The 24,259-nt window shown below is 34.0% G+C and overlaps 1 protein-coding gene across 1 annotated transcript in view; it reads right to left on the bottom strand.

Annotated features, from left to right (window-relative positions):
* Window positions 1-24,259, bottom strand: part of LOC114045798 (coiled-coil domain-containing protein 148-like) — a 194,003-nt gene that overhangs the window by 123,681 nt on the left and 46,063 nt on the right. The window contains exons 8-9 of the mRNA XM_027865978.1: window positions 13,358-13,496; window positions 11,250-11,456 (exon numbers count right to left, since the gene is read on the bottom strand). Coding sequence (XP_027721779.1) covers window positions 11,250-11,456; window positions 13,358-13,496 — 346 coding nt within the window. The remainder of the gene's footprint in view (window positions 1-11,249; window positions 11,457-13,357; window positions 13,497-24,259) is intronic.

Here is a 24,259-nt window from a genome sequence, read left to right as displayed (position 1 = left end):
ATCTTATTTGGTGAGAAACAGGGAGTCAATAAAGGATTTTTAGCAAAGTAACAATTTCATCAGACTTGTGCCATAAGAAACCTCTCAAAGCAGTGGGAAGAATGGATTGGAATGGAGAGTGAGTAGAGGCAAGAAGACCAATTAGGAGAGTATTAGCACAGACCAGAGGTAATAAGAACCTTAACTATGGTGACTAATTGCTATGGAAAAGAGGAGGTGAATGAGAGAGATATTTCAAAGGCAGAATTGATGATTCAGCTGCTGATCGGATATGACAGGGGAAGGAGAGAAAAGAGCCAAAGAGATTCGAAGATTTTCAGTCTGGGTAACTTAAGAAAGTGTTATCACCAACAGAAATAGAAAAGTTAATAGGAAGGGTAGGTTTAGGGACAAAATAATGGATTCTGCTTTGGACATGTTGAATTTGAGGTGACAGTATAATATCCAGATGCATGTGGAAGTAGAGCTCAGAGAGATTAGGGCTGGAGAAAAATTTTAGAAGTCAGCCACATAGAAGTAATGATTGAAGCCATAAGAGTGGATGAGGTTGGTAAATAGTGAGAGGTAGTATGTTGCAATGAAAAGAGCTCAATATTTGGATCACAAGGGCTAGGTTCAAATTGTATCTCCCACCATCACTAGTTGGATAAAAATGAGAAAGTCATTTATGTTAAGCTCTTTGTAAAAAAGACCAGACATGAAAAAAAATGTAATATATTATTATCATCTTACAAAGACCAAGAAGGAAATATTTGATAAGAGACTTTCTATCCTAAAATTTCTCATAGCATTCTGTTTGAACCTATCCCTTGTATGTCTCACATTTTCAACAGATCAGTGCACATTAAGATCATGCAACAGATCATTGCCCTTAAGAATCATATAATCTAATGTGGGGTATTAGGTAAGTTAGAAAAGGTATATTCAAAAGATGAGCCCAAAAATATTGATCAACGTCCACCTACATAGAGGCCCCTAGTGAGTCCATAAAGATCTGTTCTTGGCTCTGGTCCAGTTATTATGTTTGGTTTTGTTTGTTTGTTTGTTTGTTTTTAATGAATAATGAATTAATGAATCAACAACGAATTAATCAATCAACAAACACTTACTGGTTTTTTTTGTGCCTGGCACTGCAGAAGCAAAAACGAAAATGAAAAAGTTTTTGCCCTCAAGGAGCTTACATTCTCTCTCAACATGAACATATATAAATATATACAAAATAAATGCAAGTTAGTTTTTGAAGGGAGAGTATTGGCAGCTAGAGGGATTAGAAAAAGCCTTATTTAAAAGGTAGTATGAACTTGAAGCTTGAAGGAAGGGAATCCAAGAGAGGTAAGTGACGAGAGGAAGCATTCCAAACATGAGCAACTAGTACACAGCTAGTATGAAGGCATGAAAGCGGGAGATGGGGTGGCATGTGTGAGAAATAGCAGACCATAGAGACCAGACCATAGAGTACAGGATGGGAAATACTTCCCTTATGACACTGGAAAATGAGGTTAGGCCAACAATGTCATTGGTATAAGGAAAACCTAGATGAGGAAACTCCCTCTGCCAACACAAGTTGTCAACATGAAAGCAAATTATAATCATAGAGAGTTGACTAGAACACTGAGAGGTTAAGCAAATTGCCTGGGGTCACGCAGCCAGCACATATTAATGGTAGGACTTGGATTTAGGTGTTCCTGGTCCCAAAGTGCTATCTCTATCTACTCTGCCATCCTGCCTCTTCTAATCTTAATTAGATTATATTGAGTACAGGAGTGACCTATGCTTAAAGAGAATCACTTTGGCAGCTGTTGAGGATGGATAGGAGGAGCAAAGAAAGCCATGAAAAAATGATTGCAGTGGTTCAGATGGGAGATGATGGTGGCCTGTGTGATCAAGAGAAGGGATGAGATAGGTGAGATATTGTGGAAGGAGAAATGACAAGGATTTGTAACTGCTTGGATATGTGGCATGAGGGAGAGTGAAAGGTTGAGGATGATGCCTTCTTCCTTTGGAAGAAGGACAGGTACAAATGCTAACTGTTATTATTTTTGAGGAAATACAAGTTCTGGTTGGCACATGTTGAGTTTCATATGTCTATGGGACATCCATTTTGAAATGTCCAATAGGCATTTGGTATTGCAAAATTATGCCCAGGAAGGATTTAAGCTTCAGATCTGGGAATCCTCTGTCTACGGATAATAACTAAGCCCATGAAGTCATCAAGTGAGAGAAAGTAGAGAGTAAAAAAATTGCCCTAGGACAGAGCGTTGGAGGTACACACACAGTTAAGGGGTGTGATGTAGTTGGTAATCCAGCAAAAAAGGCCGAGAAGTTGTCAGACATGTAGGAAAACCAAGAAAGAATGGGATTATGAAAACCCAGAGAAGAGAGCATATCCAAGAAGAAAGGGTGGTTTATGTGTAGTTTTAAATGCTACAGAGTGATCAAGAAAGATAAAAACTAAAGCAAGACCATTAAATTTGGTCACTGAGAGAGCAACAGTAACTTGAATGAGGTCAGAAGCCCAATTAAAGGGTTCAGCAATGAGTCAGAGAAGTCAAAGTTGAAGCAATAGACATAAATAACTTTTTCTAGGAGTTTGGATATGAAAGAGAGGAGAGATACAGGTTAATATCTTGAGACACTGGTATGAAGGAGGTAAGGACACAGTAGTGAATTATGTCAATTTTTAAATGAACAGAAAGGGGCAAGGAGCTAGATGTAAAGATAAGAAGAAGTACAAAAAACATTTATCAAACTTGTGGATCCAGACCTGGAATGAAGAGATAATGCATTAAATGAATGAATCGATTCAAAAAAACTCAACAGGCTAGAATGGTGGGTTGAATTTCAAAAAAAAAAGATTATAGTTAAAAAAGTAAAGTCCTGTAATTACAGTTTTTTTTAAACTATCACATTATAGCAGAATGGAGAAATCTCATTAGCAATTTGTATGAAAAAAGTGGATCTTTCCAATAACTATTGACTCAATATGTTTCAATAATATGACAAGGCTTCTTAAAAGAGCTAATGTGTTTAGGGAGTGGAGCATGAGGGGTCCAGACCTGTGATTCTACTGCTCAAGAGAACTTTTAGTGAAAATATGTCTTCCAACAACTCTAGCCAATGACTATACTACAATTTATAGTCTTAGGTTGTATTAATGGAAGTACAGTGTCTGGTACAGAAGTATAAAAACCTCTTGGTGAGGCTGAAATGGTGAGGGTGAAAGAGGACAGTGTAAAAGCTGGCTGGAAGCTTAACATCAACAAAACTAAGATATTGGCAACCGGTCCTATCACCTCTTTGCAAAAAAAAGGGGGGGGGGGGGAGAAGAAATGGAAGTAGTGTCAGATTTCATATTATTAGGCTCAAAGATCACACAGATGGCAACTGCAGCCATGAAATTAAAAAGTGTTTGCTCCTTAGAAGGAAAGCTATGGCAAATTTGAACAGCATAGTGAAAAGCAGGGACATCACCTTGCTGACAAAGGTCCATATAGTCAAAGCTATGGTTTTTTCAGTAGCAGTATAAGACTGTGAGAGTTGGACTATAAGGAAAGCTGAGTGCTGCAAAAAGCAACACTTCTGAATTGTGGAGACTACTCTTGAGAGTCCCTTGGACAGCAAGGAAGTCAAATTGGTCAATATTTAAATAAATTAATTGTGGCTATTCACTGGAAGGTCAAATACTGAAGCTGAAGCTTAATTACTTTAGCCACATAATGAAAAGATGGGACTCATTGGAAAAGACTCTGATGTTGGGAAAGATTGAAGGCAAAAGAAAATGGAGATGGCAGAAAATTAGATGAATAGATAGTATCATGTAAACAATGAATGTGAACTTGGACAGACTTTGAGAGACAGTGGAGGATAGAAGGCCTGGAGTTCTATGGTCCATGGAGTCACAAAGAGTTGGACATGACTGAATGACTGAACAACAATAATGTCCAGTTAAGGGTAACATTGATCAACTGGAGAAAGTGATGACAATTACAAAAAACTTAACACTACTAAAATTTACTTGAGAACAGGGACTGTGTTTCACTAAAAAAAAAAATCTCCACTAGCACCTAGCAGCATGTTCTACACAATGTAGTGACAATAAATATTTGTTGAACAAATGAATGAAGAATGCACAAATATAAAGAAGAGTTGAAGGAATTTGGAAAGATCAGCCTAGAGGACAAAAGGATGTGAAGGACTGTCATATAGAAGAGAAAATGGACTTTGTATACTCCACAGGGTGAATCCAAGGGTAGAAGTTATTGACATTAAGAGTTTAGGCTCAAATGCTAGGGACCTCAAGCCTCTGTTGCAGTGGCTGTCCTGGGGGAAGGGAAAACCTCAATACAGAGATGTCATATAAGCAACAGACAGCTCCATATGGATACTCTTGCATCACAAATGGACTCCCTTTGTTAGTATTGGTGATCCCGGTTCTTTGGCTGACTGCTCCCAGAACTCCAGTTAGGTACAACCAGTGACAGCTCTAGCTTCCATTTTTAGAAGTGAATAGAAATACAGGCACAGTTTTTAGGTGTCTGATACATCTGATCACACTCCTCAGGAAGGAACAGAAAAATATTCACAAGAGGCTGAAAGGGCCCATTCTCCCCAAGAGACTGTGGCTGTTTCCAAATATAACTAAGGTTTGGCACTTACAATCTGGCTTCAACCTATGTTTCTGAACTTATTTCCTATTTCTCCCTCTCACATAGTCTACATTCCAGACAAAAAGGCCTACTTGCTCTTCTCCATACATGACTTTCTGTCTCCCACCTCCACATCTTTGTAGAGTAAGACCAATGTCTCTTGTTCTGGGCACTGTGCTTCTGTGAATGCATCCTAAGATAGCATTCACCTTTTTGACTGTCATGTTACCATGGGCTCATACTGAGCTTGCAACTCACTAAAATACCCAGGATATTTTCATGCAACCTGTGGTTTAGCCAAACTGTTTCCATCCTATACTTGTGCAGTTAATTTTTTATACCCAAGTATAAAACTTTATATTTCAAATTATTAAATTTCTCATTGGCTATGGCCCATTGTCTAAGTCCATAGGAATCTTTTTTGATCCAAACTGCCATTCAATAGGTAAGCTATCCTTCCCTGAATTCAAATTCTCTGTGACTTGGTTTCCCTATTTAGAAATTTGAGGCTAATATCATCCTGGTTACCACAGAGGAGTATTTTGATTGGCAAAAAAACCCATATTTAAAAGCATTTTGAAGGAGTAATTTTATGACAAAAGATAATACAAGACAATTTGCAGAAAATAAAAGGCATTTTACAAATGCAAGATAAAATGATTATTAATTTGCATGGCTGCATGGCATAATTCAAATATGTTTCTATTCTAGTGTATCATTTTTGAAAGAAGAGGGAGACATTCCATTTACTTTGGCTTATTCCTCATGAAATCATTTTTTCAATATTAGCCCTTCTTTATGCCATCAATTGAGAGAATTCATGAGAACAATGGAATATAGCAGTTCTTTGGCTTTTTGTATTCTCTTTTCTTAAATTCCTGACAATCCAGTTTTATAATCAAAGTACATTCTTTTGAGACTTAAGATGACAGCTGGAAGCCAGTTGGTATATTCATTGTAAAAGGTTGTTGATGGAAAAAATTTAAATTGAAAAAATCTCCAGGGAAATTATTTTGCTTTGGAAAAATGTAAGTATTAACAAGATTTGTTTGGTTTTTTTTTTTTTTTGGTTTTTTGGTTCTTTTTAAGGTGAGAGTATGCATTGAGCTTTCCCTTCCCTCTGTCCTCCCCTTGAAAAACATATTCAATATATATGTTCTTCAATTGTGCCTACTCCTACCAAAAATATTTTTCTGATATAAATCATGATCAATATAAGTTTCAAAATTAATATGCTTTCCTATAGTCACAGAAGGCTTTCCTTTATAACAGAAAATACCTAATTTGGGAACAGTGTACAGTCTTTGAACCCTAGATATGTTCTATAAGTAGATTTTTTTCAATTAAAAATTTTAAATGTAAAATACCGAGATGTATATATACATATATAATAGCAAAGTATCCATATTAAAAGTGAAGCCTTTTTAATGGACTAGGTCAGAAAGAATAGGTAGAAGTTAATAGATTTGCATTGCAAATTATCTCATTACATATCTGAGCAGATTTTTAGACTAAGCATAGAATGTCAAACTGGATGAGCTAAAATTCTGCTCAGAGACACAAAATGATATTTCTATCATCACTGGAAAGGACATTCTTTTCAGCCATTTCAAATAAATTAATGAATTAAGTAGAAGTCAACCTGGTCAGTGATACACAGATTACCATGGAGCTAGGAGGAACCTTGGGAAAATACCTTAAAGGTCAGACTAACTACCATCATTTAGAATTGTACATTAGAAATGTAATTGTTTCAGAAATTGTGTTTCTTGTAAACATCCAAAACTGGACAAATACTGTAATAGATACTCATCAATGGCAAAGTTCCTTCCAGCATTTCAGGTCACAACTCGTCCATCCCTATCTATCCTATGTGACTCTTGTCAATGATCTCCCAAAGTATGCTTTTACCTAAAGTGCTCATGGCCTTGCTTGCTTTCTCTATGTTGTGATTATATTGAGAACATTGGCAGGCCATCAGTTATCCCTTGCTACATCAGTTATCCCTACATCCCATCTTCCTTTTTAATCATAATTTCTTTGATCAGATATATTTTACTTCCGTTCTCTTCTTAGTTCTTTTTATTTGTTGCAACCTGCTCACATACACCAAACACCTCATCATTGTCCCATGACCAATACTATTTTAAATTATTCAGAAATGGTAGTATTCCATGACTTAGAGACATGCAGTAAACCAGTAGAATACGGGTATTAAAAAAAGATGGGCTTCTTTTTCAGGGAGAAGTTTGGGATCATCAAAGGAGCTATGAAGTTTTCCAAAGGCAATACAACCCATTTAGTTCTGGGCCCAATTCTTTTTCCATTTTTAGCACATGACCAAGATCTATATATACATATATGTATGTATCATATATATACATATATACTACATGTATAAATATACACACACATATTAATTTTACTGCTTGATTATTAGGCTATATACATTTAGTGGATACTTATGTATTGCTTTTTCATCTGTGTATGAATTCAAGGTCCTTAGGAATCTCCACAAAGGGAAACAGAATTTGAGAGACATTGAAAGGTGAGGATGCCCCAATTCTTTCTAGGAAAGAGAAAGAACAGGGAAATATATGCTGCCTTAAAACTGCCCTACATTAGGCAGCTGTATGATAGGCTAGAGGGTAATATGAAATATGGATATAGATCTATGGAATTGAGCCACTTCTTTATATTGCTCTTGAGATTTTGACTCCCTTATCACTGTATAGTGATATATATGGAGGGTAGGCAATCAGTGGCTACTGTTAGATTTCAGATTTGGTGATCACCATCCAAGCATCTATTGGTTAGCAACAGCTTCCGTTGGATTGCACTAGAGCAGCCAGAATGGTAGCTGTGGAAGCTACTACTGCTAAGGCCTGAGACTCCTATAGGATGATGACTAAGCCAGCACTAGGGAGGCTGAGACCTTGAAGCAGGTACTGGAACCAGAGCACAAAGAGAGCAGACTCCAACTCTGGAGGCTAGTACCCAAGGAGAATACCATCAGCTGGTAAGCAAGGAAGGGAAATGTGATTTTTTTCCCACTGTTTTCCCCCAGCTTTCCCTCATAGAGGGCTGTGTCCTGGAACTTAAATTAAAGGCATAGACCTCTCCCCACATTCCTTTTAAATAAGCGGCAGATATTCCTTCTACCACCCCTGAAGAGCTGAGAGGGTAATCAGGAGAAGGTTTATGAGATAATGGAGGTAGATGGTTCCCTTTAAGCACATTTAAATTATTCCTTTCATTTTTGCTAAGTTCAATAAATTAACACCCTAGTGTGTTGAATATATGAGTCCTGTGAATGCAAGGATCTGTCACAAGAGGTCAACCTAGATATGGGGTGAGAGTTTCAGAGTGTTAAAATTCATATTTTCTAAAATATTTTGAGTAATATTCTACATTATCTTCTAGGTAACTCCAAAATGGCCAAAAGTGGGGGAACAGTTAAAGTGCCTGCAAACTGAACTGAGTGCCCCCTGGTGGCAAATAGGGCTACTGCAATTTTTGGGAAAGCTAACCTTTGTAAGTTAGAGAGGAACTGATGTAGCTGTTGGGCTCCTGGCTCAAAGAGCATACCCCCTCATGGATAATGCAGATATTGCACTCCCTCGCAGGATAATTAATAGAGTGACAAGCTGCCTTTCTGCAGACAACACAGGTGCTGATTTGGATTGCTTACATATAACACACAGCCAGAAGTATTTCAAGGTCTCACAAACAGGTAACTAAAAAAGTCACATAGAGTAAACCATAATGAATACCCTGGACTTTTACTACAAATTACCTGATGCAAATATTTTGCATAAACACTGAATTGAGTTGGTCAATGTAGGCCAAAAAAAGTTCTATTAAAGAGCTATAAAATCATTAGGAGTAAATTTAAAATGTTTGCTGAATCTATTTTTTTGTGCACAGTTCATGTAATAAATTCTTAGAAAATGTTACATTCCAAAATTATATTATATTATATGCAAAAAAAAAGTTCCTTTGAGAGTCTGGATTATGACAATGACTGCTACATATCTCAGTGATTCAGAGTCATAGCTATTGAATCTTGAGGTTTTTCCCACAATAAATTCTAAAACTAGCTAACACTATATATTAATCCAAAGTATCAATGAATGAGTTAAGCATATTAGTCTATGGGAATGTGGAACAGATTTTGTTTTTATTGGGGTTTTGTTTTGATTTGGTTTAGTTTCTTTTTCTTTCTTTCTTTCTTTTTTTTTCTTTTTCTTTCTTTCTTTCTTTTTTTTTTCTTGGGCAGGGGAGCTCTAGTAACCAATTGCCTACTCAGACAAAGGAGTACTTCAAAAGCAGTATTATGTGAAGTTATGCATTGGTTTGTTTGTTTTACACAGAAACTGAAAAAAAAATACAATCTAAGTAAATTGTCCCTTGTGTCACCAATACAGATCAGCAGCTAGACCATAAATCATGTTTTACAGAGTTGCTTGGGGCACTGAAAGTTTAAGTATGTGTCATAGACAAGACTGGAACTCAGTTTTTCATGGTTCCAAAGCTGTCACTCTATGAACAATGCCTCCTCTCTAATGCTCATTAGTATTTAAATATTACTAAAAGTAACACATGCCATATCAAAATACTTGCATACATCATATATCTTTTCAATTGCTCATTTTTGTATAAGTAAAGAAAAAGGAGCAGTTATCAAAGGTAACATTTTTATGGCACTCTGAAGTTCAGATATTTGATTCTCCTATAAGTGCCTCAGGCATCAACAGATTCTCTCTCTCTCTCTCTTTCGCTCTCTATCTCTCTCACTATTATTCAACACATTCTTTCCCTAGTCTGTCTCAAACTGAAAAGTGAAATCTCTAGTAAATGACTAAAAACCTGGTTAAAAAAATATTTGCAAAACATGGAGCAATATAAAATTTGGCATTTGTCATCATAACCCTAAAAAAATTTTCACAGGTTAAGTCCATAATAAAAGTACAATAATTAGGATTCATTGGATTATGGTCATTCAGGAAATTTTGTTATACTTAAGAACACTGTAATAGATGCTAAAGATGATAAAGTTCTTATAACCCAAGGGATATGCAGGGAATTAATTAAAATGTATAGTAATATGAGACATTTCCTCCCCCCATAGATAAATCTTCCAAGGATAAAGAGGCAATTTTCAAAAGAAGAAAAGCAAGCCGTCAATGGCCATATGAAACAATGCTCCAAATCACTGATAAGAAAAAAGTAATTTAAAACAACTCTGAGGTTCCATCAGATTGGCAAAGATAGCAAAAATATAAAATAAAATGACAGTTGTTGGATGAATAGTCCAGCTATTCTGAAATGTAATTTGGAGATATAACCAAAAAGTCACTAAAGTGTTCATATCTACCCTTTAACCTACCAATAACATTACTAGGAATATGCCGCAGAGAGATAAAAAAAAAATATGACAGTAAATTTATGGCAGCACTTGTGTTGTACCAAAGAAAAATAAAAGACCTGCTTTCAAAGAGCTCAAAGACTAATGAAACTGAAAATATGCAACCAAAAAAATATGTTATTTCATTGCTGATGGAGCTGTGAATTGGTTCAACAATTCTAGAAGAAAATTTGGAATATCTTTTGACCCAGAGATCCCACTTCTGGGTTTATACTCAAAGGAGTTAATGACACTAAAAAAAAGAGACCCATATATTTTAAAAAAAACCCTCATATTACCTCCACTGTAATAACAAAAAAGGGAAACAAAAATGTGTGTCCTACAATTGGGTAATAATTGTTCAAACTATAACATATGAATGTAATGGAAAATTATTGTACCATAAGGGATGACAAATAACTCAAATAAACCTGGTTAAATCTCTTGTCTTTTGATTCTATGATATAATATATAATATCTATTATACTGTTAGCTAGAAGAGGGGAAATCCCCAAAGTAGATGCTTTGAAAAATGACACTAAGCCTTTTTCAGCCTCTATGGTTAAAATGGAAGAGACAAAATTACCTGTAACCAGATTTTGCTGCTTTGATTAGTGAAGTAAATCTCACCAAAACTGCTGAAATGATGACCACCACAAAGATTTCCTCTAGGATAATACCAGAGGGAGAGGAGCATGCAATATTACCTGTGGACATCTTCAGTACCATTATTAAGTAGTAAAGCCCCCCTCTCCTCTGGTGGCCAGTCGGTCAGAAAATGTATTTATATGGTTTTCAATAATCTATGAACCACAACACATTTGAAAAATGTATAATTTGAGGAACTCATGACAAAAGTGAGGATTTCCTATATTTATCAGCTGGAGGTCTTGATCCTCCAAAGCCAGGGATGTTTACCTGCTTGTTTCTATGCCTTTCTATAAGTGCCTCCAAATTACATTACACTCTGGGACCATCATGACTGATTTCAGTGGATTCCTGAATTCCAGTGATTGATTAATATTAGGGGAATTTCAATAATTGATTAATATCTAGATCTTCCCACATTTCCACTGCTATTTGTTCTTAGAGGCATCCTAGAGAAGTGAGTTTTATGGTTGGTTTGAAACAAAGAAAAGAAAGTAGCTATTCAAAGAACCACTTAGACAGAAGTCATCTTCTATAAAATGTCCTACCTTCTCTTTCAGAACAGCACAGAGTTCCAGTTGCTTTTTTCTGTCTTGGGCCAATACGGTCTCCATTTCATAAGCAGTACATGCTTCTGCAACAGTTGTTATGGCTTTTTGTATAAAATCTTTCTTATCCTTAGCCCAATTTAATAAGAAAATTCTTCTTTGATCCCTGGTTAAACAATATTGGCTCCAGTATTTCTCATGTGTAACCTAAAAAGGAAGTCCCTGAATATTAACATTTTATAATTACGAAAAGTATGTTACATTTGACAAGTCATTATTGCTTAAATTATATTGATAAGAAAAGTCAAAGAAAATATAAAGATTTTCTTCAGAGCAGAAAACAATTTTTGTTTAACAATCAGTCTTTTATGTCCAATATAGTTAGTTGTTCTAATGGGGACAGCAAATGCCTAAACCTTTTTCTTTGTTACAATAGGGGATCACTGGGTGAAGGAGGGAGGGAAATGGATAATATTGGGAAATGACTGTGAAATTTATACAAAAAGCACCAATGAAAAAATAAAGAGAAAAATCATAGCCTTTATATCAGGACAAATCATCACATTTCCTTAAATTTAGTCAGTTTTTATAATACATCAGAATTATAAGCACTTATCAGAGCAGTTCTGCGCTCTCCAAATGAAAGATGGAGACTTGAGAGTATCATTCACATTTTCAAAAAGCAAGATAATCCCAGTTTAGTAGCTCTCTGACTGAACATTTTAAACAAGAGCAAGTTTTGCCTTAAAATATCTAAATAACCAGGCCAATTCTTTACTTCTTTTGCCATTGTAGCCTGGGCCTCTGAGTTTTCAGACATTTGTTTAACACGTGAGCAAGGTGTAAAAGTAGATGAGCAAACAGGAAAGAGAAAAGAGGCCTTGAAACAAATACTTCATTTCCTGGTGACTAAGTATACAATGAACAGATTGAGCTTCACAAAAAGAGGCATTCTGATATGAATTTATATTTTTAATTCTGACAACTAAAATCCAACTGTTCTGTTAACTTGTTAGTTTCGATCCACAAAACCTCAAATTATTTAGCACCTGCCAAACATTTTGAAAGGAAGCAGACATGATTCTGAAAAGAATGATAAGGTACTTAAGACTTAAATAGAATTCATAGTTAATATTAGGTAAACACAAAAACCAAAAAAACACTAGTAAATATGAATTAATCTATTGGGAAAAAAGAAGTCACACATGGATAGTAAGAAAGGTACAAAAATTAGAAAAGCAAGAACATAATTTAATTTTCTAAAAAAACAAGTATTTATTAACTCCTTCTTATTAACACAGCACTAATAGTTTTCCTTAGAGATATGTCTATATCTGGAAACCCAAACCTTAATATATAATTTTTTCATTCAGAACATTTATGAAGTACCTGCTATGCCCGATGCAGTCCTGGGGGAAGTATAGAAACAAATGTAAATTATACATGGCCCTTGCATTCAAGAACTATAGTCTTCTATGGTGAGTGATAAAAGAGAGAGGCAAAGAGAGAGAGACAGAAAGAGGAGAGAAACAGAGACAGAGAGAGATGATAGAGAGATAGACAGATTGATAAGGTAGATAATTAAAATAACATCAATGTATTGGACCATTTTTACTTCAAATTTCTGAACAAATCTCTGAAATTGAATATTTTTCTTCAGAAACCTAGCTTAAAAGTCCAAAGATTAAAAAAAAGGAAATGTAAAGTATATATTTAGTTATCATTATTAAGTATAAAAACCCAATAAACAAGATTCAGAATAACAAAGAATTTATCTATAAACCTATAACAACCATTGCAGAAGCCCATTGTACTCTTGAAATAAGATACATTGAATTTATCATTGCTGGGATTATTCTGTAGCTTTGCTAGAAGAATGAAGTCCTTTACAAACAATTATCTTTATAAAGATGTAATAATTCATCAAGAACAGGAATGATAATAATGATTAGATAAGACTGTACAATAGTAGCCATATCATTTTAAATGTTTACCTTCTTTAGATCCTATGAGCTAAATTATTTCCAAAAGGTCACTTTAAACAAGACTTTTGTGTTGAATATATAATTTTTTCTAATAAACTTCTTAGTACTCAAAATAGCACTCACCAGATCATGCCTAGATTTGTGAGGCAAATACTTCTGTAACATATCCAAATACAAAGTTCTTCTTCCCTGAATATCTTTTGGATACTGATCTACAATTGCCTGGTAAATCCATTGATCTTCTTCATTCAACTCAAAGTTCCTAAAGGTAATAAAAATGCCAAAGTCCATCATTTTAACAAGGTTGGATTAAGCAGTGCTGTGAACAATATACTTATCAATTTTGAGAATTTTCATGCAATTTATAGTGGATAATAAATTCTAACTAAGCATAATCAATTAAACTTAAGTTTGTAATGTAGCATAAATCTAAATTCTAATTAAAATGGAGGTGCTTCAGCCCCAACTTTGATCATGACCTGAGTTTTGACCATTAATTTAAAGAAAATAGAATTGAACCTACAACAAACAATTCACATGCTAACAAACCTGAAAATTTAAAGGAAATGGAAAATTACCTACAAAAATATACTCCAATCAACAAAACAGGAAATAAAAAGCTTAAAAAATTCTATCTCAGAATGCAGGAAAATAAGCACCTTAATTCACTACTAGTAGAACTGTGAATTGGTCCAGTCATTCTAGAAAGGAATATAGAACTATACTCAGAAAGTTACTAAATTGTGCATATCCTCCACCACAGTAATACCATGGGCAGGCCTATACCCCCAAAAGATAAAATAAAGAGGAAAAAAGTCATATCTACAAAAGTATTTATAGCAATTCCTTTTTGGAGTGGCAAAGAAGTGGAAATTAAAGTGATGTTCATCAACTGGGGAATGACTGAACAAGTTGTTTTATGAGAATACAATGGAACATCATTGTACCATAAGAAATGATGAAAAGGATGGTTTCAGAGAAACCTAAGAAGCTACATATGAATTGTTGCAAAGTGAAATAAGCAAAACAAGCAGAAAAAATGATACAATAATAATAACAATATTTCAAAGACAGACAACTATGAAAGACTTAAAAACTCTGATCAATGCAATGACCCACCACGATTCCAAGAGATCAATGATCACAGACTGACAGAGATGCAAAATAGGACACAGATTTTTTTTTATATGGCCAATATGGGGATGTGTTTTGCTTTACTTTGCATATTTCTGACAAGAATATTTTTTCAATGAAAGGGGAAGGATATAGGGAAAGCAAATAAATCTTTAATTTAAAAAATTAAAATTAGAAAAAATGGCAAAGAAACTAATTGGAATAACTAATAGCTACTATAATGTATCAGGAAACAAAATAAATTCACAAATATCATCAGCATTTCATATAGCAATAATAAAATCATAAAGAAATGAAAGAAAAAGAAATACCATCAAAATAACTACCAAATGAATAAAATATATGGAAGCCAATCTGCCAAGATGCACTCAAAACATATAAATACAATTAAACATTTTTTACAGAAATAAAAATAATCAATTCATCACTTATGTTTGGGTCATGCCAAACAACAAAAGTTATGATATTTCTTAAATTAATTTATAGATTTAATGATTTGCCAATGAAACTATCAAAGGATACTTTGTAGAACAATGCAAAATGATAGCAAAATACATTTATGTAAAGAAAAAAACTATTATCTCCATAAAAATAACGGAAAAAAGTAATACCGAAAAGGGAATATAAATTCTAGACCTCAAACTATATTACAATGAAGTAATCATGAAAACATTTTGGTACTTATTAAAAAATAGACACATAAATGTGCAGAATAAACCAGATAAACAAGAATCAGAAACAAATTAACTTAACATCCAAAAGGTTGATAAGTCCAAGAATACAAATTACTTGGGGAAGGATCCCTTATTCAAAAAAAAATTCTGGAAGAACTAGAAAGCATTTTGGCAAGTAGGTCAATATCAGCATTTTACAACAAAACCACCAAGTATGTACGAGAGCCAGCTTGAACTGGCTCCTGATAACTGAAGGTTAAATTTTTATTATAAGCATTTACACCTCAGAAACTGGTAAATGCAACAAATCAGGGTTTGATTTATTATTTTGTTAATTGATTAGACTTAAAGTGATGGGGAAGATGTCACTAATGCAGATTAAATTTAAAAGTGTGTTATGTGTACTTTTTTTCAGAGCCAATTGTTAAACATTTACCAGCACATCCTGTACAGCACAATAAGTTCCAAAAGGATATACAGCCTAAATATAAAAGCTCACATGATGAAAAAAAAATCAGAAAAAAATATCAGGACATATTTTTCACAACTATTGCTAAGGGGAGAATTCTTAACCAAACAAGAGAAAGAGTGTCTAATAAAAGAAAAAAATAAATAATTTTGATTACATGAAATGTAAATTTGTTTTCATGAGTAAAATCAATGCAGTTGGATTAGAAGGGGAACTATTAATTGCAAAAATTTTGTATCTATTATCTTTAACACGAGGATATGAAAGATGTATAAAGAAATAACATAAATATATAAAAACAAGAGCCATTCCCCAATAGATAAGAGGTATGAACATACAGTTCTCAAAAGAAGAGTTTCAGTATAGTAACAGTCATATAAAAGATTTGTTCAAATCACTCCTAACAAGAGAAATGCAAATTAAAGCAAATCTTAGGTTTCACCTTATACTAAACAAATTTACAAAGGTGACAAAAACAGTCAACACTGGAGGGAATGCAGGAAGACAGGCACATGAATATACCATCAATATAGCTATGATATGTTCTAATGATTCTGGAAAACAATTTCAAATTATGCAAGAAAAGTCACTAAGGTATTTATACTTTTTGACCCAGATATTCCACTAACAGGTTTATACACCAAGGAGATCAAAAGCACAAAGGTAAGGCCCTATATCAACCAAAATAATCTTAGGAGCACTTTTAGTGGTACCTAAGAACTGGAATTCTTACACAAAGATCATCTGTTCAATAAGAAATGCTGAGAAAACTGCAAAGTAGTTTGGGAAAGAGGTGAATTCTATCATCTTACATCACAGTTGTGGAGTCAGCTCATACTGGCTTCTAAATCCATCAAAGGCAGTGTCCACTAAATAGGAAATAATTAATTGTATCATGTGAACATAATGAAATATTATTGTGCAATAGTAAATGATGAAGAGAAGGAATTCAGAAAACATGGGAGGACTCATATGAATAGAAATGGAGTGAAGCAAGAAAAATCAGGTAAACAACATATACAATGACTTTTAAAGTATTAAATGAAAACTGAAGCCAAATACTGTGAATTTTTAATGACTAATCCTTTTGCTGAAGAAGAGATGAAGAAATTCACCACCCTCATTTCATTGGAGAGGTAAGGAAATCATGGCTGTGGAAGGTTGCATACATTACCAATAATGGTGGTTGTTTATATTGGTTTTATTAACTATTCTTCTTTGTCACAAAGCAAAGCTCAGAGAAGAGAGGGGACATAACTTGAAATAATGTGATTTTTTTAAGAGGTATCAATAAAACTTTTTAAAATTAATTTCTTAAAATTAATTTTTAAAAATGAAATTGAGAACCCACAAAGTAATTAACTTTGTTTTCCTTTCTTTCTTTTCTACATTAAGTGACCTTTTTTTTAAAAAAAAAACTATAATTAATTGACTAAATAAATGTTAGAACTTGGAAGACAATGTGTCAAATGCAGATATGAAAGATACTAGACTATGTCTAACTGATGAGAAAAAGCTGACAATATCTTTACAGAATGATAGTAAGTGTTAGGTTATATAGTCAGATGGTAAGGGCAATAGATAATTAGGCTGTCCTCCATTTTAAATTATGCCATTAAAATTGAGCCTAAAATTATACATTTACTTTGTTCTTTTCTCTACTTGACCTTGAATGATTGGAGAGATGTTGACAGTATAAAGGATGATCAATACTGTTAATTTTGGTTCCCTAAGGAAAAAAATTGCATTTAAACCTTCCGTGAATTCATTAACTCAGAAAAAACAACCACATAGGAAGCCATTTTCATGGTGCATGGTGGTAACAAGATAGTTAAAAGAGATGAGGATAGAGTAATGACATATATTTAGAAGGCAATATATTGAAAATCGAGGAACAAGATGGGGGAATCCTTACAGAAAGTATATGGTAAAAAATCAGTAGAGGAAGACCAGACCTCTGCCACAATAGGCAGATAAGCACAAGAACCCTGGGAGAAGCAGTTACCCCCCCAACCACTAGTCTGGCCCCCTGAGCCCATTATCCATGAAGCAAACTCTGTGGAAATAAGATCTGGAAACTGCTTTTGCTTTATTGCATTTTTTTTAGTATTATTACTAGCCTACTCATTCTGGACATTACTATAGATAAAGTTTGTCTAGACTTCAGCAAAGCAGCTGATAAGCACTTAAAAATATTTGATTGATTGATTCAACTCCTGTGGAAAATAGAGAAAGACATGGACTATTTAGTTATAGAATTACATGAATTTGGAATTGGCTGAATGGCTGAATTCAGACCAGTCATTTGGAGTGCCACGGTTTAAGAGTGATATTGAAATCTGGCAAGCAAACAGAAGAGAGCAACTAGGATGCTAAAGGGTCTTGATTCAATGTCACAGGAGAAGTGGTTGAAGGAATTGGGGATGTTTGACCTGCAGAAAGGACGACATATGTGGGACATGATAGTTGTTTTCAAAAACTTGAAAGGCTGTCACATGGAATACAGATGAAACATTCTTTTTAAAAAAATATTTTATTGTTTCCCCAATTACATGTAAAAACAATTTTAACATTTGTTTTTTTTTTCAATTTTTGAGTTCCAAATTTTCTCCCTCACTTCCCTCCCCTCTCATTGAGAAGGCAAGCAATTTGATATAGGTTATACATGTGCAGTCTTGCAAAACATATTTCCATGTTAGTCATTTTGTGAAAGAAAACACAGACAAAAAAACAAGAAAAATAAAAAAGTAAAGAAAAAGTATGCTTTGATCTATATTCAGACTATCATTTCATTCTCCAGAGATGGATAACATTTTCTTTTTTTATTTTCTTTATATTATTTTTAATTTATGAAATAAAACAAGCATTTCTATAATGTAGTAAAAAAAAAAGATGATTGCACATGAAGCTGCAAAACTGCAAATGAATAATTTGCCATTCTTTTAAAATATATAATAAAGTTATCATGTAAATTTCTTTTTTCTCCCCTTCCCCCACCCTAGAGATGACTACTACCATTAGACACACACACACATATGTAAATCATTCTATACATACTTCTATTTATCAGTTCTTTCTCTGGAGGCACATAGCATCTTCCTTCTTATATCCTTTGTAATTAAATTGGGTATTTATAATGGTCAGAATTGCTTATTCACTCAAAGTTGTTCTTAAAATAATATTGCTGGTACTGAATACAATGTTCCTGTGTTTCTGCTTATTTCACTCTTCATTATTTAGTGTGAGTCTATCTATGTTTTTCTAAAATCAACAGGCTCATTATTTTTTACAGTACAGTAGTATTTCATCACAATCATATGCCATAATTTGTTCAGCCATTCCCCAATTGACAGACATACCCACAATAACCAGTTCCTTGCCATCACAAAGAGAACTGCTAGAAACACTTTAGAACATATATAGGTTCTTTTCCTTTTTCCCTAATCATCTTTGGAAATAGACATAGTAATGGTATTGTTGGGTCAAAAGTATAGGCAGTTTAATAACTCTTTGGGCGTAATTTCAGATTGCTCTCCAAAATGGTTGGATCATTTCACAGTTCCGCCAACAGTGAATTAGTGTCCCAATTTTTGCACATCCCCTCCAACATTTGTTATTTTCCTCTTCAATCATTTCAGCCAGTCTGTTAAGTGTAAAATGATATTTCAAGTTTGTTTCAATTTGCATTTCTCTACTCAATAATGATTTACAGCATTTCTCATATGACTATAAATTGTCTGGATTTCTTCATCTGAAAACTGTCTGTTCATATCTTTTAACCATTTAACAATTGGGGAATGACTTGTATTCTTTCAATTATTTATTTTTAGTTTTCAACATTCACTTCCATAAGATTTGAATTCCAAATTTTCTCTCTCTCCCTCCCCTCCCCCCACTCCAAGATGGTATGCAATCTGATATAGGCTCTACATAAACATTCATATTAATCATATTTTCACATTAGTCATGTTGTAAGGAAGAATTAGAATCAATGGGAGGAACCATGAGAAAGAAGAAACAAAAACAAAAACAAAAAGAGAGAGAGAGAAATTCAGGTCTGCATTCAGACAACATGGTTCTTTTTCTGGATGTGGATAGCATTTTCCAGCATGAGTCTTTTGGAGTGGTCTTAAATCCTTGCATTGCTAAGAGGAGGTATGTCTATCAAAGTTAGTTATTTTACGATGTTGCTTTTACTATGTAAAATGTTCTCCTGGTTCTGCTCACTTCACTCAGCATCAGTTCATGTAAGTCTTTCCAGGTTTTTCTGAAGTCCACCTGCTCATCATTTCTTATAGAACAATAGTCTTCCATTATATTAATATAACACAATTTGTTCAGCCAGAAATGACTTGTATTCTTTATATATTTGAGATATGAGACTTTTATCTGAAAAATTGTCTATAAAAATTTCCCCCCAATTTTCTGCTTTTCTTTTGATCTTGGCTATGTTAGTTTTTTTGTGTGCAAAAACCTTTTAATTTAATGTAATCTAAATTATCCATTTTATACCTCACTCTATCTTTTGTTTATTAATAAATTGTTCACCTATCCATAAGTAACTGATAGGTAATATGTTCCATGTTCTCCAGATTTTCTTGTAATATCTCTCTTCATACCTAGGTCATGCACCCCTTTGTCCTTATCTTGGTAAATGGTTTAATATATTCATCTATACCCAATTTATGCTATATGGCTTTCCAGTTTTCCCAACATTTTTTTTTTACCAAATAATGACTTCTTATCCAAAACACTTAAGTCTTTACACTTGTCATGCAAGGTTACTATATTTATTTGCTGCTCTAAATTGTATGTCTACTCTTCCATTGATCTACTTTTCCATTTCTTGCCCAATACCAGATTGTTTTGAAATTACTGCCTTATAATATAGTTTAAGATCTGGTACTGCTAAACCACCTTCCTTTACATTTTTTATTAGTTCCTTTGATATTGATATGATTTTTTGTTATTCCAAATGAATTTAGTTATTATTTTTTTCTAATTCAGTAAAAAAAAAAAAAGTTTTGGTAATTTAATTAGGATGACATTGAATATATAAAGTAATTTAGATTAAATTGTCACTTTTATTATATTGGCCCTGTCTACACATGAACAATTAATATTTCTCTAATTATTTAAATCTGATTTTATTTGTATAAAAAGTTTTTTTATAATTTTGTTTATATAGTTCCTGGGTTTGTTTTGGCACATGTACTCTGAGGTATTTTATACCATTAAGTTATTTTAAATGGGATATCTCTTACTATCTCTTCCTGCAGGGTTGTGTTTGTAATATATAGGAATGCTAATGATTTGTGTGGATTTGCTTTATATCCTGCTACTTTGCTAAAATTATCCATTGTTTCAACTAACTTTTTATTTGAGTCTTTGGGGTTTTCCAAGTATATCATCATATCATCTGCAAAAAGAGATAGTCTTATTATCTCATTCCCTATTCTGAGTCCATTGCTTTTCTTCTCTTATTGCTATTGATAAGATTTCTAATACAATATTGAATAATATTGGTAACATTGGGCATTCTTGTTTCATGCCTTATCTTACTGAGAAGGCTTCTAGCTTATCCCCATTACAAATAATGCTTGCTGATGGTTTAAGATAAATGCTTTTTATCAATTTAAGGAAAAATCCATTTATAATTTATACCTGTGTTTTCAAGTGTTTCCCATGGAGATGAGTGTTGTACTATATCAAGAGCTTTTCCTGTATTTATTGATATAATCATAATTTTTTAAACTTTTGTTATTGGTATAATCAAGTATGTTAATAGTTTTCATTGATAATTTCTTCAAAGATGACACCTAGGCTCTAGTTATGATTGTGGTTTTTAGGCAATCCAAGAATTCTAAATTATCTCTCCTGGATCTATTTTCCAGGTCAGTTGTTTTTCCAATGAGATATTTCACATTTTCTTCTATTTTTTCATTCTTTTGATTTTATTCGGTTGTTTCTTGATGTCCCATAAAATCATTAGCTTCCACTTGCTCAATTCTAATTTTTAAGGAATTTTTTTTCAGTGAACTTTTGTACCTCCTTTTCCATTTGGCCATTTCTGCTTTTTAGGAAGTTCTCTTCTTCAGTGAATTTTTGTACCTCTTTTTCCATTTGGTCGATTCTGCTTTTCAAGGCACTCTTCTCTTCATTGGATTTTTGTGCCTCTTTTACCATTTGGCCTATTCTGTTTTTTAGAGTGTTATTTTCTTCAGTATTTTTTTTTGCCTCCTTTACCAAGCTGTTGACTCTTTTTTCATGATTTTCTTGCATCACTCTCATTTCTTTTCCCAATTTTTCTTCTACCTCTATTATTTGATTTCAAAAACATTTTTTGAATTCTTTCATGCCCTGAGACTAATTCATATTTTCCTTTGAGGCTTTGGATGTAGCAGTTTTGACTTTGTTTTCTTCTTCTGAATTTGTGTTTTGATCTTCCCTGTGATCATAGTAACTTTCTATAGTCAGGATCTTTTTCTATTGTTTGCTCATTTTCCAGGCTATTTCTTGACTTTTTAACTCTATGCTAAAGTGAGGTTCTGCTTCCAGAGTATAGAGGGCACTGTCCCAACCTTCAGGTTTTTTGTGTAACTGTTTTCAGAGATGATTCTGGGAACCTATAAGTTTTTGGTTCTTCCAAGGTGGTATGATCTAGGGAGAGGTGTGTTTACTTCTGTTCTGGTCTGAGCTCTGGTCTGTGAATGACCTGGAACTGTGACCAGGGTCCCAGATTCCCTGCAGCTATAAGTTCTGGTGCATGAGTGCTTCTCCTCACCGAGGGACTGAAACCCAGATCCAAGTATGAACAATGCAACCAAGTGCTGCCCTCAGTGCCAGCAAAGGATCTCCTATAAGCTCCTTCTTTTCAGTTGTTTGAGCCCCTTATTGTCTTTGGGCTGAGAAGTCTAGAAATTGCCACTGTCACCACTGATTGAGTCACCTCCAAGGCCTTCTGATTTGCTGGGGCTTGGCCTGTGCTAGTCTGTACTCCACTCTCACCCTTGTGCAACAGACCTTTCCTGCTGACTTTGTAAGTTGTCTTGGGCTGGAAAATTATTTCACCTCATCTTTTTGTGGGTTTTGCCGCCCCAGAATTTGTTTGAGGGCATTTTTTTAAAGTTGTTTGGAGGCATTTTGGGGAGAACTCAGGAGAGTCCCTCCCTTTTCTCCACCATCTTGGCTCCATCTGAGATGAAACATTCTGCTTAACCTCAGAATATGGAATCAGGAGCAACAGATATAAGTTGCAAAGATGCAAATTTTGCCTTAATGTCAGGAAAAACTTGTTAATAATTAGAATTGTGCAGAAATAGAATGGGCTACCTTGAGAGGTATTGGGTTCCCTTCATGGGAAATCTTCAAACAGAGGCTAGATGACCATTTGTTGGTTATGTTATAGTACAGATTCCTGTTGCATATGGAAATAAGCTATATGATGTGAAGAAACATAAAAAAAGTCTTCACCCATGTATATAGTGCTTTAAGGTCTACAAAGTACTCCCTTCAAAATGACCATATAAAATACATTGTACAAGTACTATCCCCATTTACCAATGAGGGAACTTAAAAATGTCCAAGGTGCTTTTCCATTTCTAAAACTCTGTTATTCTGTAATTCTCAATGTCACACAGCTTAACAGTAACTTAACAAAGAACACACTACAATGTCAGAGTCAGGATTAGAACCTAAGTCTCCCAGATTCCAAGCCAGTGCTCTTGCTACACTCCAGGGTCATGTTCTGTTTTGTTTGCATTGCAATTTTAACAAAAATAACTGCAAATTTAATTAATTGGGACAAGCAAATCCAAATACAAGGAAACGTCATTAGAAACAAATATATTTAATTCAAGACAGAAATATATTATTACTTCTTTGTCTATAGAACAATTCCAATGCAGCAAAGACCTTTGGTTATTACCCTTCTATTATCCTCAAAAACATTTTTATAATTGGAGGCAAATTAATACATTCCATGATACTAAAGGGAATTTCACTGTCCTCTTACAAGGTGCCCTAGTTTTTATGAAGCATATCATTTTCCTGATAAGTAGCAGGACAGTAGCATTTTTATGTCCCTCAGCAAGAGGGAATGCTTTTCCCTGAACTGCCACTATGGGGCCCTATATTCTGTGGACCAGCAATTGGAGAAGAGAAATGAAGAGCTGAAAAGTTTTCTAAAGGAGGAGTAAAAAGGACTCTATTCCTTTGCATCATAGGTATTAGCATTTCTGCCCCCCAAATGCCAAAATATGCAGTTATGGAAGAAGGATATGTGACAAATTACCACTTATTGAATTCACAAAGTCTTTTGGCACCCGTCCAAATCAGTTTTGTATGCATAGACAGACAAGCAAAAACTTCTGAATATATAGTATTTTAGAGAAGTAGGTAAATGTGAAGAAAGGTGTATCTGAGCCCCTGTAGGTTTGAAATCACCCTCTACTCTTTCAGGGCAAAATGTTTAAGAGAATAATATTTTACCAACGTGCTATCAAATAGTCTGTCCTCATCTGTGTTAATGTGGATACATTTTGATGGAAGAGTCATCCTGTCTCTCTATGTCCAAATGTTCCACTTCCCCATATAAAATAGACAAGGAAGGATAGAACTGAAGTCCATGTCCTCATTAATTCTTTACAACTGTTTCTATAATCACATAGGTTTAGAGACAGTTTGAATTCACACACTATTTGATTACAAACTGTGAAGAAAAAAAAGATGGCATATATTAGGCTAAGA

This window comes from Vombatus ursinus, unplaced genomic scaffold (assembly GCF_900497805.2).
Source record: "Vombatus ursinus unplaced genomic scaffold, bare-nosed wombat genome assembly UNPS02014779.1, whole genome shotgun sequence".
Taxonomy (NCBI): Eukaryota; Metazoa; Chordata; class Mammalia; order Diprotodontia; family Vombatidae; genus Vombatus; species Vombatus ursinus.
This window is presented reverse-complemented; position numbering and strand designations above follow the sequence as displayed.